Source organism: Corvus cornix, chromosome 13 (genome assembly GCF_000738735.6).
Source record: "Corvus cornix cornix isolate S_Up_H32 chromosome 13, ASM73873v5, whole genome shotgun sequence".
NCBI lineage: Eukaryota > Metazoa > Chordata > Aves > Passeriformes > Corvidae > Corvus > Corvus cornix.
In genome coordinates, this window is record NC_046343.1 from 12,115,833 (window position 1) to 12,138,157 (window position 22,325).

The 22,325-nt window shown below is 57.0% G+C and overlaps 1 protein-coding gene across 4 annotated transcripts in view; it reads left to right on the forward strand.

The window, feature by feature from the left end:
• The window catches only part of PCDH1 (protocadherin 1), a 55,279-nt gene that overhangs the window by 13,768 nt on the left and 19,186 nt on the right, over positions 1 to 22,325 (forward strand). For all 4 annotated transcript variants that reach the window (XM_039559429.1, XM_039559427.1, XM_039559430.1 and 1 more), the window contains exon 4: positions 15,766 to 15,985. In XM_039559429.1, coding sequence (XP_039415363.1) covers positions 15,766 to 15,985 — 220 coding nt within the window. The remainder of the gene's footprint in view (positions 1 to 15,765; positions 15,986 to 22,325) is intronic.

Genomic DNA, 22,325 nt, shown 5'->3' on the forward strand with positions numbered 1-22,325 from the left:
GAGCTCAGCTGCCCTGTTGGATTTGACTTCAATAAAGTTTTCTATTTTTGACCGGTTGTGCCTTATTTTCCCTGCTGCCCCTGAAGAGGCTCTTGCTCCCAGCAATTTCCCGGGCATATTTTCCATGTCCTTGGCCGCTGGAGCACTCAGGCCCTGCGGAGGCCAGAAGTGATGCTCACGTGGGCCGGCCGTCTCCACAAACCCTCCACCACACCCCAGTGTGGTCAGTCCAGAGGCCTCATGGTGCTGACACTTCATCCCCAGGTTGACATCTCCCATGTCCAGTCACTGCCTGGCCTTCTAAGGATGTTCCTCCAGAACAGGGCTCCCACCACCTGCACACACACACGCACACACACGCACATGAGGATGTGGACGCAGTCCGAGCCGTGGCCCAGCCCGCCTGGCTTTCTTCCACCCCAACATCCTCCCTCAAAGCTTCTCCTGGTTGATCCCCACGTCCTCTTGAGCCACACCCACATCCCACAGCCAGAGCGTGGCAGAGCAGATCCCTGTGCCTGGCTAGCCTGACCCAAATCCCGCCGGCGCGGGCTGGCAGCCGCCGGCTCCCGCCCACCGCAGTGCTGCAATGAGGGCGCACGCGGTTGCAGATGAAGCCTTGGCATGTCAGCAGCACCCGGATCCCGGAGCTCCCCCACCCCGAGAGGTGATGGGAAGGAGAGATCCTCCCAGGAAGGCTTGCTGGAGCCGGGTGGTCCTCTCCCTCTCCCTGTATGGGATCTCCTGGCGGGATGAATGGGGGTGATGCCAATGCCGTGGGGCTTGCTCAGCTCCAGCTGTTTGGAGAAAAGATGGATCCTGATAGGCAGGAACAGTCCAACACCCCCCCTCCCACCATCCAACCATCCCACCTCAGGGACCCCCTCCCTGGCCACCCATTCCTGTTTCTCCTGATTTTTCTTCCAAAGTGGGGCACCCATCCCTGGTCCTGTCACACCAGTTCACCTCTTCCTCAGGGCCTCCAGTGGCCGCACCAGGCTGCTGGGCCAGAGGAGCTCTGGCGCTGGGAGAGATTAGATCAGCCAGGGAAACCAGTGGTTCTGGCTTCGGTGGTTTGAGCCCTGTGCCAGCCTTGGCTCTCACAGCCTCCTCGTTTGTTTTGCTAACAGCATAAGGTTTTATCTTGAACCATCCAGGAAGTGTCTGGGCCTCCTGGGCAGGCAGGGCTGGGACCCGCAGGGAGATGCGATGGCTGCAGAGGAGGAAAGGAGACACCAGCAACCACCTCAATAAGTGCTCCCCGCAGGGCTGGGCAGGGCAGTCTTGGGGCTTGGCTCAGCCCTGCTATCTGCTTCCCTTTGGGAACTTTCTGAGAGAAGTTTCCCTTCCTTCCTTGTCCTCAGCAGCTCTTTGATGAACCTGGGATGAGAACTCAGGCGCTGGCATGGGGAGCGGCTCTTTCTTCTGCCTGGCTCCCAGGCTCCATCCTTTTTTACCGGGAGGGGATATTCTACATCCTTTCCCAAGACTGCCCCGGGTCCTTACAGCCCCCCACCACCTGGGCTGGAGTGATGTGAACTCGAGTGAGCGCAGCAGAGCTTCCTGCACCTGCCCGTGGGCTCGGAGCGCGGTGCAGCATTAATTACTCTCTGCGGGAGGGGAGGAGAGGAATATTGTAGCTGTAATGGACAGAAATGAAATCGTTTTGTTTCAGAATTTAGCTCAGAGTCTCCATAAATTGCAGGTTTAGGTGCTGGCAGATGTCTGGGAAAGTCTCCCACTGTCCTGGGTCAGTGGGTTTTCTCAAGGTCGTTCACGTGGAATGAGCTGATAAATGGATCCAGCAAGGAGCTGCAGATGGAGCTGAGGTTCATGGGGGACCTGCCCTGCTTTTCCCCAGTTTCAGAGACACGCTGTGCTGGGAGCAGCTCCTCCGCACTGTGAATCAGCTCCTGCTCCTGGGATCAGCTGGGCTTGGGTCAGATTTGGCTTTGCCAGGCCGAGATCGAATGAGGGAGATGCCGTTGAGGGGTTGCAGATCCCTGGATCTGCTGGGAAGAGTGGCTGTGTCAAAGCACAGCAGCTTTGTGAGCCTCACTGGGGTGCCTGGGGGAGCACAGGACGGGGTGGGGAGTGGTTCGTTCTCTGTGCTGGGGCATTGGTGGGGATGCCAAGGGCACCACGGGCAAGGCAGGAAGGTGCGGTGGCTCCTGGCACGTCTGCGCTGGGGACTTCGGTTGATGGCAGGGATTGGGAGCACCGTGGGGTGTTTGGGGCCTCAGAATGAGGAGCTGCAGCCACGGGAGATGAGCTGCCCTGTGGTACAGGCAGAGCCAGCGTGGGTGTGCGCAGGCTGTGCTGCGGGGGAGGTTACGGCGGGGTGTACCCAGCCTGCGCCCTGTGCGTGGTGGGTGACAGCGGGCTGCTCACTGCCAGCACCCCACGGAGGTGGCAGGGAGGGGAGCACGGTCTCTGTGACAAGGGCTGGCAGGGACACACATACAGGCCGTGTAGGGGATGCAGGGGGGCAGCCAGAGTCTCCCCTGGGAGAAGGCGGCATGGGGCAGGGTACAACCCCTGTCCCCAGGGAGGTGGCAGTGGGGGCTGTGCAGCCTGCACCATGGTGGGAGGTGGCACAGGGGGTGCACAGCCCCAGGGAGAGTGGCACAGGGCTGTGCACAAGCTGTGCTGTGGGGAGGGTGGCAGTGGGGTGGACACAGTGACAGCAGGTGACAGCAGGATGGGCAGCCTTGGGCAGGTGACAACTCCGTAGGCAGTGTCTGCAAGGAGGCAGTGGCACTTGCTGTCCCTAAGCCATCAAGGAGCTCACTGGGTCTCTCCTGCCTGGCTGTCGCTGGCCCCACCAGCGCTGGGGACCTCGTCCTTTCTCCCATGAAGGCACCCAGCCTGTGCTCCCTGCCTGGGGCTCCCCACACGAGGCTGGGTGACAGCACTGCCCAGTTCCCCTCCTGCCATTCCTCTCTGCTTCTCACTCCCCCCTGCCCTCCTCTTCCTCTCCCTTCTCACAGCCTCAGCTTCTCCGCTGCCTGGTGCCCTTGGAGCCAGCGTTGGCCTTTCCTAGCTTGGATCTGGGGAACTCCTCCTTTTTCCTCCCCAATCTTCCCTCTTCTTTCACAACTGTGTCTGCTCCTCTCCACCCTCTCTCCTGATCTCTCCCTTTGCCCTGGCTTTCCCCAGTCTCTCCTGACTGTGCTGGCCCCAGTACAGAAGGATGCTGAGCCCTCCCAGCGCGGGGCTGAGCCCCTGGTTGGCTCTGCCGGCCAAGCTGTGGATCCTGGGGGATGAAAGCCCTGGCTGTGTGTGCGGCCGCCCGCTCCAAGCCTCCCTGATTGATATTCCCAGCACTGCTCTGCCTGCTCGGCCGGGCTCTCAGCTGCAGTGCTGTTCTCTGGAGCAGGGCCCAGCCCTGCAGGCTGCTTCACCCGGCACCCAAATCCTGGGGCAGAACCCGGGGCTGTGACAGCGTGTGTCCCCATGGTCCCTGGGTGTCCCCATGGTCCCTGGGTGTCCCCGTGGTCCCTGGGTGTCCCTGTGGTCCCCGGGTGTCCCCGTGGTCTCTGGGTGTCCCTGTGGTCCCTGTGTGTCCCTGGGTGTCCTCGTGGTCCCCGTGTGTCCCCGTGGTCCCCGGGTGTCTCTGTGGTCCCCATGTGTCCCTGTGGTCCCCATGTGTCCCTGTGGTCCCTGGGTGTCCCCGTGGTCCCTGGGTGTCCCCGTGGTCCCCATGTGTCCCTGTGGTCCCCGTGTGTCCCCGTGGTCCCCGGGTGTCCCCAGGCACTCGATGGCCCCTGCGTGTCCCTGGGCACTCAGCCCAGAGAGCATCCAGGGGCTGTGGATGGGGTGAAGCACAGAGGGTGGGATGCAGCTGGAGGGGGTGGAGGGTGGGGTGTTCCCGGGTGAGGACAGAGCTGGGATGTTCTGGGATGTTCTGGGATGGGATGGAAAGAGGCTGGAGTAATGAGAGGGTGTGGGATGTAGGACAGGCCAGGGAGGGTGTTGTGGAGGGAACAAGGGCTGAGGAATGCCTGGAGCAAAGGGCACGGAGTGGCTGGAACTGTCAGGGTGGAGAGGGCAGCCCTGGGAGCCGTGGGACAACAGCAAAGGGGTGGCTGCTCTGCTCTGGTGTCCCTGAGCTGGTGGCCAGCCAGGACCCCCCAGAGTGAATCCCCCCATGTGGGGCTGTGCCAGAGCAGGTCCCAAAGAGCCCTTTGTGGTTTTTGGGGTGTTGGACACCCAGCCCCGGTGGTGCAAATCTCCTACTGGTTGGCACATCCTTTGGAATGCTGAGTGCTGTGCCAGGCCCAAATCACCTTCGTGGCCCTCCGCCCTCATCCCCACACACCCCTGTCCTGTGAGAGCACCTGCCAGGAACCCTGGGCACGGCCCATCCCCAGGGCACAGCCACGCCACCATTGCACAACCCAGCTCTGCTCCTGGGAGAAACCAATATGGTCAGTGGAGATTGTTCCAAAAGAGGCTCTCCCTGCAGTGCCCTGATCCTGCAGTGCCCCAGAAAGCACAGCTTGGCTGAGGATTGAACAGGGGTGAGGAGGTCACCCCTGGCATTTTGGTGCCCACAGTCACCTCTGACTGTGGCTGCAGCATCCACCAGGGCAAGCTGGATGAAGCTCAGCCTTGGCTTCACTTCTGGAGTCAGATCTGCAACTCAGAGTCACTCAGCTTCCCCCTAACAGGCCCTTCTTGTCTTTTGTATTGACCCTTTTCTGTACTTCAAGGAGAGCCACAAAAAAGGTGGAGAGAGATTTTACACAGGCAGAGAGTGATCGGACAAGAGGAACTCTTTTAAACTAAAAGAGGAGAGGTTTAGATGGGATGTTGGGAAGGAATTGTTCCCTGGGAGGGTGGGCAGGCCCTGGCACAGGGTGCCCAGAGCAGCTGTGGCTGCCCCTGGATCCCTGGCAGTGCCCAAGGCCAGGCTGGACATTGGGGCTGGGAGCAGCCTGGGACAGTGGGAGGTGTCCCTGCCATGGCGGGGGGTGGGATGGGATGAGCTTTAAGGTTCCTTCCAACTCAAACCATTCCATGATGCTATTCCCTGACTTTCTGAACTTTTCTGGAGGTCTCTGCACCCTTGAGGATCTGCTTTCCCTGTAGTAAAGGCTTCTTTCCCGAGTGCGATTCCCAACCCAACCCTCTCGAGAGGAAGAGGAGGTCAGGCAGAGGACCAGAAAGAAAACAACTCCCCCAGATCCCTTGGAAAACATTCCTGGCTGTTTTGCATCAATGCCTGGTGTGGTGGAGGCTGTTTACTGCCTCAGCCCTTCAGCTGCTTGCAGGGAAGCGTGGGTGGGTTTGTGGTGGGAGCATGGGCTGTGACCTGCCAGCAGAGCAGCAGGAAGCTCCACCACCTCATCATTTCCACCCTTCTGGCACCCACAGCCAGGCCTTGTGGGTCCTGCCCAGAGATCCCTGAAGATGCCCCTTTCCCGGGATGTAAACATCCTTCTGAGCTCCTCGTGGCTTGCAAAACACCCGCTCTGATCTCCTATCTGCACATGGCACCGGCATCCTCGCACGTTCCATCAAAGCTCGGGGCCGTCCTTTGGGGAGGGCAGCGATTCCCCACCTCTCTCCCTGGGAACTGATCCTGCTCCGGAGCTGTCGGAGCAGCGTGCCCTGATTCAGCTCTTCAGAGACATCTTGAAAGGCCTGAGCAACCTGAAAGCCTGCAGCTATTTTGCTCCCACATGGCCTGGTTTTCACATCCTCCCAACTCCTCGGTGCTCGGGAGCAGCTGCCAGGGAGGCTCTGCCAGAGATCCGGCCCTGCTGCTGGAGCACCTCTTGGCTGAGCTCTGGACTGAGATGCTGCTGGAAGTGTCCTGCTGGAGCGATGTGTGATGTTCCTCTCACACTCATCCATTCATCCTCCTGCTTGTGCCTCAAAAGCACTCGAGCTGCGTGGAAAGCAAAACGCGCGCTTCAGGCGTTTGAAGAGCCCTTCGTTTTCATTCAGGCTGGGCAAGACCTTCTGGGGTGTTGTGATTCCAGGCTCTTCAAACGCCTGCAGGAGCTTGGGTGGTTTTTTTTCCCAAGGATTTCAAGTGGATCACTATTTATTAAGGTCTATCAGGGCATCTCTTGCCCGGAGAGCTCAGAAACCTTTGCTAACATGCAGGAAATTTGTCTGGAGCCACGATCTGGTTTGGCCACGGATGTGACAGCAATGCTGGGGTTTGAGGAGCTCATCCATCCTAGGGGTCCTGTGCCGGTGGGAATGGGAGTTGGAGCAGTGCACGCAAGAGAAGTGGCCCTAAGAAGCCTTCCTATGACTTGTCCTACCTGTTTGATGTCTCCAAAGGGAGGTTTGTCTCACCTGGTATCTCCATTCATCAGGAGGTGCAGACCACTGAGGTGAGGGCTCTGCCCTTCTCTGCAGCGTGTGGGTGCCCAGACCTCAGGAACAGGCATGATTCCTTGGGCAAACAGGAAAAGCTGCTGTCCTTTGCCTGTGGAAATGGAGCTGGTTGCAGAACAGGTCTGCCCTCAGAGGAAAATTTTCAATTTGAAAGCAAATCAGGAAGAATTGACAGTTTTCCCCCTCTATTTCCCAAGTCAATCAGAATATATATGATATACAAATATCTTTTTTTCCTAGTAATTTCTAAAGGCATGATTCTGACCGACCTTTTTGGGTTGAGCTCTGTAATTAATACTTGGCTGGATTCCTGAAGTGAAAAGTTCCTTTGCAAGAGCATCATTTTTTCATTTTCACATGTCAGCAAAGATCTCCCCCCCCCGCCCCAACCCTGAGACAAGGAGCTCTCTTGAATAATGATCTGATTTCAGCAATTTGACAGGTTTTCCGTGGACAGGCTTCCATGGAAGCATTCCTGGTTATCTCCATTTTTTTTTTATAGAATCCTGAGCCTCCAGCTTCGGACCCCCTGGTCTCCCCAGAGCCTTCAACACTCCCTGTCAGCTCCGCTGGGTGCAACTGGGAGCCAGATTAGCTCATTATTTTCCCAGCATTATTTTCCCACTCCGCAGCTGTTGGATTCCTCGAGGGTTTTATTCGAGTGTTGCTCCCAGTCCCGGAAGCTTTTTCTCCCTGGGATCTTCAGATGGTTTTAACGTGATTATGAGACCTCCTGCTGCGGCCAGGGCAATTTCCACTCCACACCAACCATCTCCAGAATAGCTCCATTATCAGTGGGATGGTGACAGGCATTCCAGGGCAGCACGGCCGGGCCAATTTAGACATCATTCCGTAAAGATTATGACCCCTTTCCGTTTTCCCGTTCGCCCTTCTGATGATTTATTTCCACATTTTCCTTGCCCATCTTCATTTCATCCAAAGAAAAGCCAAATGGCACCTCCTGGATGGGCTGGGAGCTGGGATAGGCTGAGGGTTAGGCAGGCTCTGTCCCCAGGCTGCCTAAATGGGTTTCTAATTGCGTTAGATCTTGCTCTGAGTTAGATAAATTCGATCTGACCAGGCAGGTTGGCACCGGGCTTTGGCGGCTTCTTTGAGCATCATGCAAATTTCAGGAGGCTTCAGGGCACCTATGTGGAGTCAGCCCGCATTTTCCCTGGATTTATTCATTAAATAGTGCCTCGGGAGCTGATGTCCATTTGAGGCTGGCTGCTCTGCTATCATTATTTCGGCAGGACTTGGAGACTGGCTCTGCTGACTGCAAGGTCAGCACTCGCTAATTGTCAGCTGAGCAGTCACTCAGGAGGGGGAGCAGGTGCTTTTTGGGATAACACCTGGCTCTGGGATTCCATGGATTCCTGCCTGTCGTTTCTCTGGTCGCGGATTCCTTCTCTGGTTTGTCAGCAGTGAAAGAGCTGGGGGGTTGTTGGGAACTGGGGGTGGGCACAGGGATTTGGGGGCAGGCACAGCCACCACACGAGGCCTCGTGAGCAGCACGGACCAGAGCTGTCACCCCACAGCCGATGTGCCCTGTGGGACCCCCGTGGCTGTGGTGGAGGTGGCCCCAGTAAAGTCAGGCTGGCAGATGACAGAGCTGGGCCTTTAACTGTGCTGGCGCTCCTGCCCAGAACTGTCAGGGTCCTTTGGGGGACATCACCTTCAGGGACGAAATTTTGGGAGGGCCTGAACGAGTGTTTTGAACAAAGGAGGGGTCTCACAGGTGTGCACAGGCCACACCTTTGCTTAGAGGTGGATCCATCCATCTCCCTCCCTTGTCCAAAGCAGGCAGAGCCCCTGGGACCTGATCCCGTGCTCGGCACCAGCTCTTCCCTCAATTCCTTCGTGTTGTGCAAACACAGAGCAATGCTGGGAATGCAGCTGGGTCTGCTTAAGCACCTGGACACCTGGAGATGCTGTGGCAGGGCAGGGAGAGACCCCCGGGCAGACAGGACCCCCAGGCCACCAAGGGGAGGAGCAGAGCAGAGGGGAACTGTAGGTGCCAGGAAGTGACACCAAGCCAGGGCAGGGCTTGCCTTGTCCCTGTCCCTCAGGGTGCTGCTGTGCCCGGAAACGCCCTGAGCTCTTCCCATCACCTGCAGGGTGGGTGCAGAACGAGCAGGGAGGGCTCCTGGGGGGCTTCTCCTCCAAAAATCAGTACAGCACAGTGCTCTGCGAGGGGGGCCGTGGAAAAGGATGGGAAGAGCTGTCACAGCTCCATCCTCACCCCAGCACAGCAGCACAAGCGCCGGTGGCTCAGACGAGCGGTAAAATGGTCGGCTCAGGGACGAGCTGAGCCCATGTCCTGTTTCCTGGAGCTTGAGCGTTGCCCTGGGTCGTTTTGGCAATTCAGCTCCAGCTTTCCTCGAAGCTTGCCCTGGTTTCCATGGCCATAGTATTCCCCTCAGCCTCCTGCTCCGAAGGCTGCGCTGCGCTGGAGCCCTGCTCCTCTCCAGGCAAAGCAAATCATTCCCAAGCCTCCACCCACGGAAAGCTGGCTCTGGGGCGTTCAGAGTACGGTCCCTGGGCTTCTCTTTCTTTCCCTCCATACCCAGGGATGTTGCAGCGCTCCAGGTCGGTTTGTGAAGGAGAGGGGTTCATGAATCCATGTGGAGTTGAGTAACTCGGGTGCCACAATGGCTCCCTTGTCACTTATTTTGATATTCCGGGCGCTGGCTCTGACATTGCCTTTCACTCCCGGCCCTGTGAGTTGCTGCATTGTCGCGGCTGTTGGGGAAGCAGCTCCTTTGGCAGCTGCCTGAGAGGAGGCTCCTGGCGTGTGGGGAGGCGCAGGAACCTTTGGAAGCTGCCAGAGGAGACCGGGAGACACAGATCCCGCTTTGGGATCAGCAGCGAGCCGGTTAACAAGGGCTGGATTTCCCCCACTGCGCTCGGGGAGGGCGAGCAGGGTGGCTCCCTCCGTTCCTGCCAGCAGGAAAAGGGTGCCCGGGGCGGATTTTACGGTTTCCTTTGTGAACAATGGAATTTCTCCCGCTGCTCAGTCCCTGCCCTCTGCACACGGGGTAATGTTGTGGGTTTGTGGGGACACGGTGGCATCCCAAATTCCTCTTCCCTCCTAGCACTGCTCTTGTTTGGGCTGAGTTTGTTTTCCCTGGGTTTAGCAAGGAGAATCTGCTTGGTGCAGGTCCTGATGGATCTGGAGATGTTTGAATGAGGGAAGGAAGAGGCAGGAGGGAGCAGAGGGGCTGAGGAGTGCGGGCTCCCCTTAGCCCCATCCACCATCCGTGAGTGGGAATCCTCACAGAGCCATCAAGGTTGGAAAAGACCTCCAAGGTCATCAAGATTTGCTGTCACCCAGCCCAGAGCACTGAGTGCCACCTCCAGTTGTTCCTTGAATACCTCCAGGGATGGTGATTCCACCACCCTCCTTCCAATGCCACCCTTGCCATGAAGAAATTTATCCCAATACAATTTTTCCTAACGTGCCCTCATGGCAGAGGGAATCAGCACAGGCAGGGATTGGTGTTGGGGTGTTTGGGATGCGTAGCCAGGACCACGCAGGTCAGGGACAGCCCATGAAAATTCATCACCAAAACAAATTCCTGCTACTGCCAGATGAGCCCCAAAACTGGAGCTGTGGGTTTGGGTCTGGCTTCCCCGTGGCTGGAAGGCTGGGACAGGGCGGGATGGAGCAGAGGGAAGGGCAGCAGGGCTGGTAGGAGCACAGGGAAGGGCAGCAGGGCTGGATGGAGCACAGGGAAGGGCAGCAGGGTGGGATGGAGCAGAGGGAAGGGCAGCAGGGCTGGAAGGAGCAGAGGGAAGGGCAGCAGGGTGGGATGGAGCACAGGAAAGGGCAGAAGGGTGGGATGGAGCACAGGGAAGGGCAGAAGGGTGGGATGGAGCACAGGGAAGGGCAGCAGGGCTGGAAGGAGCACAGGGAAGGGAAGCAGGGCGGGAGGGAGCACAGGGAAGGGCAGCAGGGTGGGACGGAGCAGAGGGAAGTGCAGCAGGGCTGGAAGGAGCACAGGGAAGGGCAGCAGGGTGGGATGGAGCAGAGGGAAGGGCAGCAGGGTGGGACGGAGCAGAGGGAAGGGCAGCAGGGTGGGATGGAGCACAGGGAGGGGCAGCAGGGTGGGATGGAGCAGAGGGAAGGGCAGCAGGGCTGGCCAGACCTGCCCGGTGTCTGCAGGAGGACCTGGCAGAGCAGGATGCCGCCCGGATTTGTGGAATTGGAAAGGGGCAGAGTGAGGAGCAATTACTGCTGTTTCCTCACAACCCTGCAGGTAGGAGAAGTTCAAGGCAAAATGAGCAGGCAACAGAGGCAGCAGCAAAGGGAAGAGCTTTTCCAGAGAGCACATGGGCCGGGAGTTCATTGCTGCTGGAATCCGCGGAGGCCAGAGCAGGCACGGGCTCAAAAAGGCAGGAGAGCACTTCACAGAGGATGGGGGTCATCGGAGGGAGAGCTGCCAGCGATTCCTCCTCGAGAAAAATCCCTGAGCTGCGGCAGCACAGAACGTGCAGGATTTTCCTGGGGATGAACATCCCCGTCAGAGCATCCCCGTGGGAAGAGGGGGACGGGGGCTCTGTTTGTCCCTCAGATGTGGAGCTGGCACAGGTGTCCCCATCAGGAATATCACAGCGAGCGCTGGAGAGCCCTGAAAATGAGGTTTTTTTATCCAAAGCCACCATTTCTCAGCAGAGGAAATAGACAGCTCTGCCCCAAATCCCATTCCAGCACAGTGGCAGCAGCTGGAAATAGGAAACCAATAAATTGTGGGGGTAAAAGGAGGGAGTTACAGCAATTAGGAGAAATGAGTCGTTCTGGAGTGTAGAAAATTAACAAGCAAAGCCAAAGACATTGGGGGAAAATCAATTATTACAAAGTCACCACAATGAGTGCTTTAAAAAATGCGCCGGGAAGAGGCGGAATCCAGGAACTGTCAATCCCAAGTGGAGATTGCAAAATTGTTAATTATGGAGAAAAATGCAAAAGTATTCAATAAATAGTTGGCGTCATCTGGGCTGAGACATAACAACGTAGGATGTGGGACCTGCCCATGCTCTGGGAGCCAGCAAAGGCGTTCAAAAGACACATATTTGACATGTTTGGATGGAATAATTTATGCCAAGAAGTGGGATCGCTCTGCTCTGAGGTGTCCATGGAGCTGGGGAACCTGGGACGGGCAGGACTGGGAGGGCAGCGATGCCACGAGCAGCTGGAAGAGCTGGCTGGGGCTGTGCAGTGCTCGCTGTCCTCGGCAGCCCCAGGGAACAACTGGATTAATGGCTAAGGCAGGGAATGGCTGATGGAAATAGCACTGACGTCAGTCACTGTGCCTGATGGCAGGGGACACTGGGCACTGGTGTTACGTGACAGGTCCGGCTTTGAAACCTTTCCTTAGGCATGGTCCTGGCCTCCGTGAGGAACAAGGTCTGCTCCAGGCGTTCCTGCGGGGCTGGAGAGGTAGAGCTGGTTTTTGTTGGGTACAGAGCAGCTGGAGACTGATGGGTGTGCCTGCTGATAATGGGGACTTTATCATTACTATTATCATTATTATTATTATCATTATTATTATTAATTCTTTTGCATGGACGCAACTCTCAGGTTGGACATCAGCAGGAATTTCCTCCATGGAAAGGGTGCTCAGGCCTTGGCAAGGGCTGCCCAGGGAGGTTTGGAGTGCCCATCCCTGGAGGTGTCCAAGGAACACCTGGATGTGGCACTCAGTGTGCTCTGGGCTGGGGATCAGGCACAGCTTGGACTCGATGCCCTTGGAGGCCTTTTCCGAGCTGGGATTCTGGGATTCTCAGCACGGCATTGTGAGGCAGATCTGGTTTATCCAGAGCTTAGAGAAGGAAAGCTCGGCTGGGATTCCTCGTGGAGCGAGGTTCTCCTGGAGCGGCTCCTTGGCACCGGTGCCGTGCTCGCTGCCATTCAGCGCCTCAATCAACGGTCTGGAAGGAAATCTAAAATCACTGCTGATAAACCTGCGGCTGCCACGGAGATTGGCGGAGTGGGAGATGGTGCTGAGGACGGAGCAGTCATGCAGAGCAATCCAGATTGCTTGGTAAACTGGGCCCGTTTAAACAAAGTGCATTTTAAGCCGGCCCAGCGCGAAGCTGCGCGCGGAGGAACGGGGAATGCTGGCTGGTATCCTGGGAAGCGCTGACTTGAAAATGGATTCGGGGTGATGAAAATGGATTACTCTGCGTGAGTCGCTCAGGGTTAAGAGGCTGGCACAGACCTCAGGTGGAAAAAGCCGCGAGGCTGGAGGGGCAGGAAGGCGCTGGAGGAGGCCCTGGTGAGATGGCAGCTGCAAGGGTCACCTCTGATGAGGAACGGGGAGAAACCGGGGCGAGGAAAGATGAGGGCCCCAAACCAGATTTGCTGTTTGCAGGTTGGGACTTGGCCCTGCTGTGTTTGGCTCCTCGAACAGAAGCTCAGGCCTGTCCGGACTGCACCGCACAAGCGGCTCCTTGTGCAGAGGCCGCTGCCGGCTCAAAGGCTCTTTAACCTCCCGCAGAAAGGTCACACCAAACCCAGCTTCTGCGAGCCAGGGCCAGGCAAATTGATTCCGTGCCTTTCCATGACTCCAGAGCGGGTGGAGAGCACCCACTGGTGGGACTGGGCACAGCGGGAGGGGGACGCTCCCTGTGCCAGTGCCACGCTGCCCTGTGGGGCTGCAGGGGACAGGGCTTGGGAGCCCTGCAGTGAGAGGAGCCCTTTCGAGGGCTGCCTGGCACGAGGTGACATTTAAAGGAGGTGTTTTTCAGGTGAAAGCGCTGCTGTTTGATGGAGCCCCCGGGGGAGGCATCGTGGCTGTCACAGGCGGGCTCTGGGAGGTTGTTTGTTTGTGTTACGGAGCCCGGCTCATCTGGCTGGGCTGGGACGAGCACAGAAGGAAAGCAGGAGCCCGGAGCTCGGGATGAGCCACAGCCAGGCAGGGAATTGGTGTCAGCCGGGCAGGCAGGGTGCAAGGGGAGGCTGGGGGAGGGCAGTGCCAGGCTTTACACACTCCCCGTGGGCTAAGAGGGCACTCTGGAAGGTCATCGGCACCTGGGCAGTGCTGCCTTGTCCTCAGCTCCTCCAGAACCCTCCCGAGAGGGGCTCGCCTAGGCCTTAATGACAGGGATTGCACCCTCTGCTCTGGCACCCCATGGGCACAGGGTGCCTGTGCCCCATCCTGGCAGTGTCCCAGGCCAGGCTGGACAGGGCTTGGAGCCACCTGGGATAGTGGGAGGTCCCTGCCCATGAGATGAGCTTTAAGGCCCTTCCAACCCAGCCCATTCCATGATTCTGTGACTGCACTTGGCCAAACCTTGGTCAAACCTACCACTGGGTTGTTTTTACCATCGTAATCAACCTGGTCTTCCCTGCTGCAGGTGGAGGGCACCCCTTCTTGTCTGCCAGTGGTCCCAAGCACAGACTTCTCCTTTCCAGCCTTTGCCACCCTCAACCTTCTCTTCCCTGAACCAATTTCTCTCTTTTTAAAAAAAATTTTCTCATGGTTTCTAACAACTGCTTCTCTGTTCTCTGCTGAAGTGGGGCACATCTCCTCCAAAGTGGTGCCCAGCTCAGCCTCCTGACGCCCAGCAGAGCTGTCACACCCCGACACTGCTGCATTTTTGGGTGGGAGGTTGGCACCGTGGGTGGATCCCCAGCCCGCGATGTGCAGGGATCCTCAGCCAGCTGCAATTATTCCTTGTGAGGGTGCAGATGTGACAGGTCCATCCCACATCTGTCACGGCAGCAGTTCATGAAAACAGCGCCCAGCAATGGGCTCAGGACACCACCTGGAGATTTAATTTGATCCGTGATCCCAGCTGAAAGGGCTCTTTGCAGTAATTCCTTTGGGAATAACACTTCCCAAATGATTTGCACCCACCCCGCACTACGTTACCCAGGCAGGGATGTGCCGTGCTGCACCTCCGCTGTTTGCTTGCATTACTTATGAGAAAAATCAGCTAAAACAGTGTCAAGAAAAACTTCCTCAAGTCGAGCTAGAGCACTGACTGCTCCTCCTCCTTCCACGAGGCCTGCTGTCTTTTCAAAGGAAGGAGTTCAATGGCTTGACATGTTTGTTTGTGACAAACCTACAGTGGCTGTTACTCATTTCCTTGTTATCTTGTAGGTACTTACAAAGAGTTCTTTTATCTGCTTCAGTATTTTTCCAGGAACTGAAATTAAGCTAACTGTTTTATAATTCTCCAGCTCTTCTTTTTTCTCGTCATTAAAGACAGGCGCTATTTTAGCTCGCTCCCAGTCTTCTGGAAGCTCCCTGATTCTCTACAAATTCTTCAGGAAAAAACCAAAAAGAAAAGTCTTGGGAAAAGGGGGAAAAAAAAAAACCAACCCAGCCCTAACAGCTCGGAAGTTACTTAAATCAGGTCTCTAAGCATCTGTGGTGAATTTAATCAGGTCCAACCAACCTTAAAGCAGCTCATCTAAATGCTCCCTCTGTGTTCCTTCCCTCTGTTCGTCTCAATTCCTTCCCCTTCCTGGCCGGTGCTCGCTGTGTGTGGGACGCCTGATTGCCACTGATTTGTAGTAAAGACACCAGCACAAAAAAAGGTATTCAGCCTAAACGATGTGTTGGCTCCTCTCTCTCCTTGTCACCTTCAGATCCCCGTCAAATAATTCCCGTCTTGGGCTTCTTCCCGCGTTTATGGTGGAGAAATACCGTGGTGGCTTTTTCTTGCTCTTGGTGTTTGTGTTTCATTCCCTGCTCTTGCCCCTTGAACTCGTGCTACCCTCTCCACTCCTTGGTAATCACGCCAAAGAAGGATTTGGTGGAAGGATTTGGAGCGGGATAATGATGTGGCTTAATGGCTCTTGGCAGGGAGCTCCTCCCCGAGCGTAAGCAGAGCTGGGGAGGGAAAGTGTGAAGTGGGGTCTTTGAAATGCTGAAGGAGCACACACGAAAGCAGCGATGGTGGTGACCCTGGGTGGTGAATGCTGAGGATGGGAGCTGGGGTCAGGCCAGGGGCTGGCAGGGCAGGGAGGATGTCGCCGTGGCTCCGTGCTGGGCAGTGATGCCATCAGAGAGGCTTTGGGGTGGCCTTGGCCGCGCAGGGCTTTGGGGTTGGGTGGGGGACCCGCAGGATGGGGACACCCGGTGAAGGGTGGGGACAATGATTCAGGAGGCTGTGCCAATGAGGGACCTTTCCAGAGCCGTCCTGCCATGGGAGGGGACATCTGGGTGACAGAAGAGGCTGGGACAGAGCCATGGAGGGAGTGATGGGTTGGGGGAGCCCAGGGACCACGCAAGGTGTGCTCCCTGCATGTGATGGGGGGCTCTTGGCTGGGATGGAGCCTGGTGCTGAGTGTGTCAGGATGGCTCTAGGGGCTGATGATGGGCTCAGGTTGGATGACCCCACCCTTTGCCTGCATCTGCTCGGTGGGTGATGCAACAGCTTCTCTCTTGCCTGCAGTTACCTCATCGCCGAGTGACGTTCTCTGCAGCCAGCCAGGCTCAGGACCTGCAGGACCCCTCCCAGCACAGCTACTACGACAGCGGGCTGGAGGAATCTGAGACCCCCAGCAGCAAATCTTCGTCGGGGCCCCGCATCGGGCCCCTGGCCCTGCCCGAGGACCACTACGAGCGCACCACGCCCGATGGCAGCATCGGGGAGATGGAGCACCCTGAGAACGGTACGTGCCCGCCCCCGTGCCTGTCCCCTCCCCTGGGACCTGCACCCGAGGCTCCTGGTCCTCCATGATCCATGTCCCCGGTGTGGGTGACATGGAGCTCGGCTGGGACAGGCTGGCCACGCTCGGCTTGGTGGGGATGGGAGGATGGAGAAGAGGTGAGGCTCAAAACAAGAGAGCAGCAAGGACGTGGTGGGGAGGGGAGAGGTGGGTGAGGGAGGGGAGGTCTGGGCGAGCTGTGGGATGGGAAGAGTCAGGGAGACAGGTGGGTGTGGCAGGGGACAGGTGGGTGTGGCAGGGGACAGGTGGGTGTGGCAGGGGACAGGTGGGGCTTGGAATGACGCAGAGAGGGGCCCCAACAGGGTGGTCTGAGATGGCAGCACAGGGCTGAGCAGAGCGGCTGTATCCCAGCCTGTGGGGAGCTCGTGTCCACAGTCAGGGGTCCCGTGGGTGCCTGTCCCCACCGCAGGGGGTTTGGGGCGTGCTGGAGCTCCCCACGTGTGTTTGGGGTCGCAGCTGCGGGAGTTCCAGGGGGCAGAGGGCAGAGGGCAGAGGGCAGAGCAGTTTTAGTGGCACAGGCTGGGCTGAGGAGATCCGTGCAGTGGAGGCTCAGCGAGCGTGGTGGTGGTGGTGGCAAACCCCAGAGTGACGTGTCCTGCTGTCACCGTGCCCCTCGGGTCACCTCCCCGTGGGGTCCAGCTTTCCCTGAGAACCCCTGGAGGTGTCTGCGCTGTCACCGCGGGAGAGCCGCTTCCCCCCTGCCCCGGCGCAGCTTCACCGCGGCCGTGCTGCTCGTGCTGCCCCTGTGCTGCCCCGCCTGGCTGCAGCCCATCCCCCCAGCTGTCTGCTCCGGCCAGCTCCCGTCGCTTCCTTGGATTTGGCTCTGGCTGTGCACATAACATCTTGTCTCCCGTACCTGCTGCCTTCTGTGCTCGTGTCCCCAGGGGAGGTGGCTGTGGAGGTGGCAGGGTCAAAGAAACCTCTGGCAGGGAAGAGGAGGAGGTGGCAGAGGGTTCTCCTGAAGTCTCCTCCTGTTTCTGGGAGCATCCTTGATTTTGGGGCAGGTGTGTGTGTGGTGGGAAGGTGGCTGAGCGTGTGTTCAGCTGGTTTTTGGGGAGCTGCAAACCTGCTGGGTCCCTGTGTTATGGAAATGGACAGGTCTAGTGGAATGTCTCTTCCCGATTCCCAGGTTATTCCTGGAGTAACACTGGAGTTCTCTGTGTTACAACCATTGGAGCAAGGCACAGTGGGGTTCCCAAATCCTTCTGTTGCTCTTGCAATGAGGCACTGCCCTGTCTAGGAATGTTGTGCAGATCACTTTCTTCCCAAAAGTGTCGGTCAGTTGCCTGGGAAGAGCAGTTTGGAGCAATTCCTGGAACCCTGGCACAGGGTGACAGTGCTGGGCTTCCCAAGTGTCCTTGAGTACCTGGAAGAAGGGTGGTGAGCAAGGAGATGCCATGTGGATGAGCTGAAGGTGAGGCAGTGGTGATGATGGACATGGAAGAGGGAAGGTTGAGACCTGGAATGTGACAGGAAACTCGCAGATGATGAGGGAGGAGAAGGGCTAAAAGTAGAGAGAGGAGCGCCTGGAAGGTGGAGGGCAGAGAGGGCTGTCCTGGGATGTTCCTTGGGATGTTTGTTGTGTGCCCAATGGGGATGAGCAGAGCTGAGGAAGGCCAAGGCTCACTGCCTGAAGCCCCTGGGAGCAGCTCCCTGCCCACAGCATCACAAACCTGCCCTAAAACCCAGCTCCCTTCTTGGCACAAGGTGCTCTCTGTGTGTCCACCTCCCAGGAGGACGGGAATCACCCCACACCCATCCACCACCAGCTCCATGTGTGGTACGGGCACCGCAGGGGCTCCCAGGGAACAACCACAACCCTGCTCTGCTCTCCATCCCCCAGGATTGGCTCCCTTCCCATGGCAGGGCTTGGGAATCAGGCTCCAGCAGCTGTCCTGACCTGCACTGGGTGCAGAGGCCGTGGCAGGCCAAGGCTCTGGGGAATCCACCAGCATTATCCCGAGCTGGTCCTGGGGCTCTGCAGATTATCTGGCACAGCACTTCAGGAGACCTGAGGAGCTGGGGTCAGGGTGGTGATCCTCTAAGCAGACTGTGAGGGGACCCTGGCACTGGGACAGGTGATTTGGGAATTAGGAGGCGCTGGGAGTGTTGTGTTTGCTCCGTCCCCTGCCCTCTCTGCTTCCAACCACACCTCGTTTGTCCAGAGAAGGGTCATGTCTTGCTTCCTACAGAGAAGGAATGATGCGGGATCACCATGACCTTTTGGGAACTGTCCCACCATGTCCTTGCCTTGGCTTCATCAGCAGCACCAGCCCCTCAAAGGGATCAGATCTTGAGTTTTTGGGAAGCTGGGCAGACTAAGCCGTTCTTGACCTTCTGTTAAACCGCGGAGACGCGCTGGATCCCGCACCCCCATCCCACGGCACGAGCGCGAGGCTGACACGACTGTGCATTTTCTCAGCTTTCATCTGGTTATAAATATCCAACATAACAGGGCTTCCATTGCTTTCTCCAGGAGATTATCCCTGCAGCCGAACCAATCTGATAAGCAAGTATGCAAGGCTATTTATAGCTTTTCAACTAGAAGACAGATCCATGCCTTTTCTTTGTAGATGGTTCTTCACTTGATTAACACACATCTCAGTGTCCTCCTTTTTTGGACCCTTTCTGCTGTGCAGACTGCAGGAAAATGCTGTATTGCAGGGGCTGAGCCAGGCCCTTTGCAGGAGGAATTACGCCGGTTCTGGTGAAGACTCCTCCAGGAGCTCGGCGCTGCTGTGGCAGCTCCTCAGTCATCCCAGGCGTTTGGCATCGCTGCTATTTCCCCTTGCTGCCCGCTGTTTCCTCCCCAACATTTCCCAGGGCTGCTCCCCACCTCGGTGGGGCACGCTGAGCTGGGAGCAGAGCTCAGTCTCCTGCTTGGCCACCCGCTGCTTTCCCCAAAGACATCTGTTCCCCCCCGGATCCCAGATTTCCTTGGGTTGGAAGGAGCCTGGCAGTGCTGGTGCTCCGTGGAGGCTCTGCCCTGCCATAACGCACGCGGGGCTTGGGTGGGGACAGTGCCAGCCGCTCTCCATCGGCCGTGGAGGGAATTGAGCAGGATTTCAGGAGCAAATATGAGCAATTTAGGATCTGTTACATGGAGTCCGTTTTCCCTCTGTCCCTGTGTGGTGTGAATGTTTCCGAAATTGTGATTTATTGGATGAGGCATTTCTGATTCGTGTTTTTCCGCCCCCAAAATCTGTTTTATGGCTGTTATTTAAAGTGGGGACCCCATGCCATTTTTAATGCATGCAGTTACAAGCCTGCTCGGAGTATGGAATTAACAACCACCTCATGAGCTTTCCCGACGCTCTCCGTGCCGTAGGGTCCGCATTTCCCAGATGTTCACGAGTTTATCCTCACAGTTCCAGCGAAGAAACTCTGCCATAGGTGGGGAATGAAATAGGAAATTGCAATTTGCACTTTTCGGAGGTGTCTGCTCGCTCTGGGTGACCCTGGATGAGCTGGCAGCTCCTCCCTCTGCTGTTTTCGGGATCCTGGTGTTCCAGAGGCACGAGGCAGGAATCCGGCTGCTCCCAGATGCCGCAGCCCAGGCTGCTGCTGACGTCCAAGGTGGGAGCAGAGCTCAGCTTTGGGACTTTGTGGCAGAGCTGGTTTCAAGCCCTCCTGCCTGGTTTTGCCAAGCCCAGCCTTTCCCGGTGCTGTCCCAGCCCCTCCCAACACCTCGGCACAGCTGGAGCGGATGGATGGAGATGCTGCTCAATAAAACCCCGCCAGCCCAGGTTTTCCTTGGTTTCAGGGAAGATTTAGAGGCATGCATTGCAAAGCTGAAAGGAGCAGCTTGTCTTACCCGTGTGCGACACGGCCATGAAATCCCAGCCTGTGATTTCTGCTGGGAGCTTTCCTTTGGGGATTTCCCCACTTTGTTAGCACAGAGTGCGAGACCCCAGGGGAGCCGTGCCAGTGGCAGGTCCTCTCTGCCCCTCAGTTTCACCAGTCTACACTTAAATCCTGCTTCAGCTCCTCCCTTCTCTTCCCACGGAGTCCCACAACACCAGAATTGCCTCTCCTGGTGCGTACTCGGAGATCCCATTCAGGCAACTCAACATTTAAAGATCTCTTTGAAAGAAAACTGAGTCAAGTCCCTCCCTGTGAGCAGAGCCAAGGCAAGAGATTTTGGCAGCTGGGTCTCTCTTCCTCTCCTCCCACCCTTCCAAGCGCTCCTCCCAGCCATTGCCATCTGCTCCTGCCACCACCACAGACCTGCAGCCTCCTTCCTGGGCAGCAGCAACATCTGGCACATCTTGGATGTGTGTGGTGCTTTTTGGCAACCCTTGCAGAGGCAGTCTGGGGAGAAGTTTCCCTCCTCCTCTTTCCTCCATTTCTGATTATAGTTCAAGCCTTCCGCTCCTTCCGCTCATTTTCCTCTCTGCATGGTCTCCAATTTGCCCACAAGCTTTTGGTGGGGTGGATGTGTCCAGGTGATGGCCCAGAGCCCCCCAGCAGCATTTGGTGACATGCACAGCAGCTCCAGGTGCAGGGATGATGTGGCTGGGAGTGTTTGTGTTCGCAGCGTGACCGTGGCATGGAAACACAGCTGCACCTGGCTGTCCGTGCACCCTGCAGTGCTGTGGGATCATGGAATGGTGTGGCTTGGAAAGGACCTTAAAACCCATCCAGTGCCACCCCTGCCACGGCCAGGGACACCTTTCACCATCCCAGGCTGCTCCAGCCTGGCCTTGGGCACTGCCAGGGATCCAGGGGCAGCCACAGCTGCTCTGGGCACCCTGTGCCAGGAACAATTCCTTCCCAGCATCCCATCCATCCCTGCCCTCTGGCACTGGGAAGCCATTCCCTGTGTCCTGTCCCTCCATGCCTTGTCCCCAGTCCCTCTCCAGCTCTCCTGGAGCCCCTTTAGGACCTGCAAGGGGCTCTGAGCTCTCCCTGGAATTTTCTCAACGCTGAGCTCCCCCAGCTCTGAGCACCTTGAGAAGGTTGGATGGCTCAGAGGATTCCCGAGCCAACCATCCCTTTTTCCTGCTCACCACGAGGATGGATTTGCAGCCCTGGGCAGTCACTGCCTCCTGCCTCTGCTTTAGTGCCAGTCATGAGCTGCTTTTTAAGGTTCTCACTGCGATTGTTGTTCAATTCCTCGCAGCCAACAGATGGGACAAAAAAATTACATTCTGTCTCCTTCCCTGGCACAGAGGCTCCTCTAGATCTTAAAACCTATTCTCTTTTTCCTACATTATCTCTAAATGTCCCTTTTGTCTTGCAGAAAGAGTTCCAGGCACATTCGCAGTCTGTGGAGTTGGGTTGGTTTTTGTTTTTGCAAATGTACCCTGCAGCACTTCTGCTTTGTTGCAGAGGCTGAGGAATGCCTTTGTCTGGGGTGTGGGATGTGGGATTCCAGCTAGCTCCCGGTCCTTGCAGACTGGGATCCAGCAGGTCACGCATCTGCCCAGCTGAGCTTGGCCCTGGTTGCTGCTTGGACTCCTCTCTAGCTGAGACATTGTGGGTTTGGGGTTTTTCTAACTGATCTTCAGCCCTTTTTAACACTCCAGGGCTGGAATTCCTTTTGTCCTGAGCAGCAGTTCCCAGTCCTGCCCGGGTTTAGGGTGTCCACATTCTTTGTGACCATCTCCTTCTCCTCATCTGCCTCCAGAAATTCTCTCTGGGTCCCTCAGTGATCTTCAGCACCTGCATTTCTCCAGAAGAAATCCGGAGCTTCTCTCCTTTCCACACTTAATGTTGGTTCACCCCCAAAGCCGTCTCCTGATTTGCTTAATCACTGCTGGGAAAAGATTCTTATCAGGAGAGAAAACATCCAGCAGATTGCAAATGGCCCTGCATTGCCCCATCCCGGTTTCAACATTTCTGCCTGAGCTGTAATTCCAGCCCTATTTCCTTCGTTTCCATATTTTCTGGGTAAACTCTGACGCCAGAGCTGCTCAGGGCAGAGCAGCTGTCCTGCCATGCCAGCCAGGTCACCTTCCTTAATTGTCCCCAGGAGCCCGGGGTAAACAGCAGACGGCCGTTCCCCTGCCCCAGGAACGAGCACATCGCTCCCAGCGCCTGAGAGTGCCTTTAATCCTCTCAAGACCTTCTAAGAAGGCTGCTCCTCGCTTCCGACGTTGTCCGAAATAGCTGCAATAATTCATCTGCCTCTCTTGCCTCAGCAGGATTATGTGGTAGCGCACACATAAGGCTGTCCTCGAGTTCTCCAAAGATCCTTGGCGGATCCTGGATATCTTTAGAGCAGTTATTTGAAGAACCCACATTTCCCTGTTGGATTTTGGTTGCTTTTTTTCCCTCATTC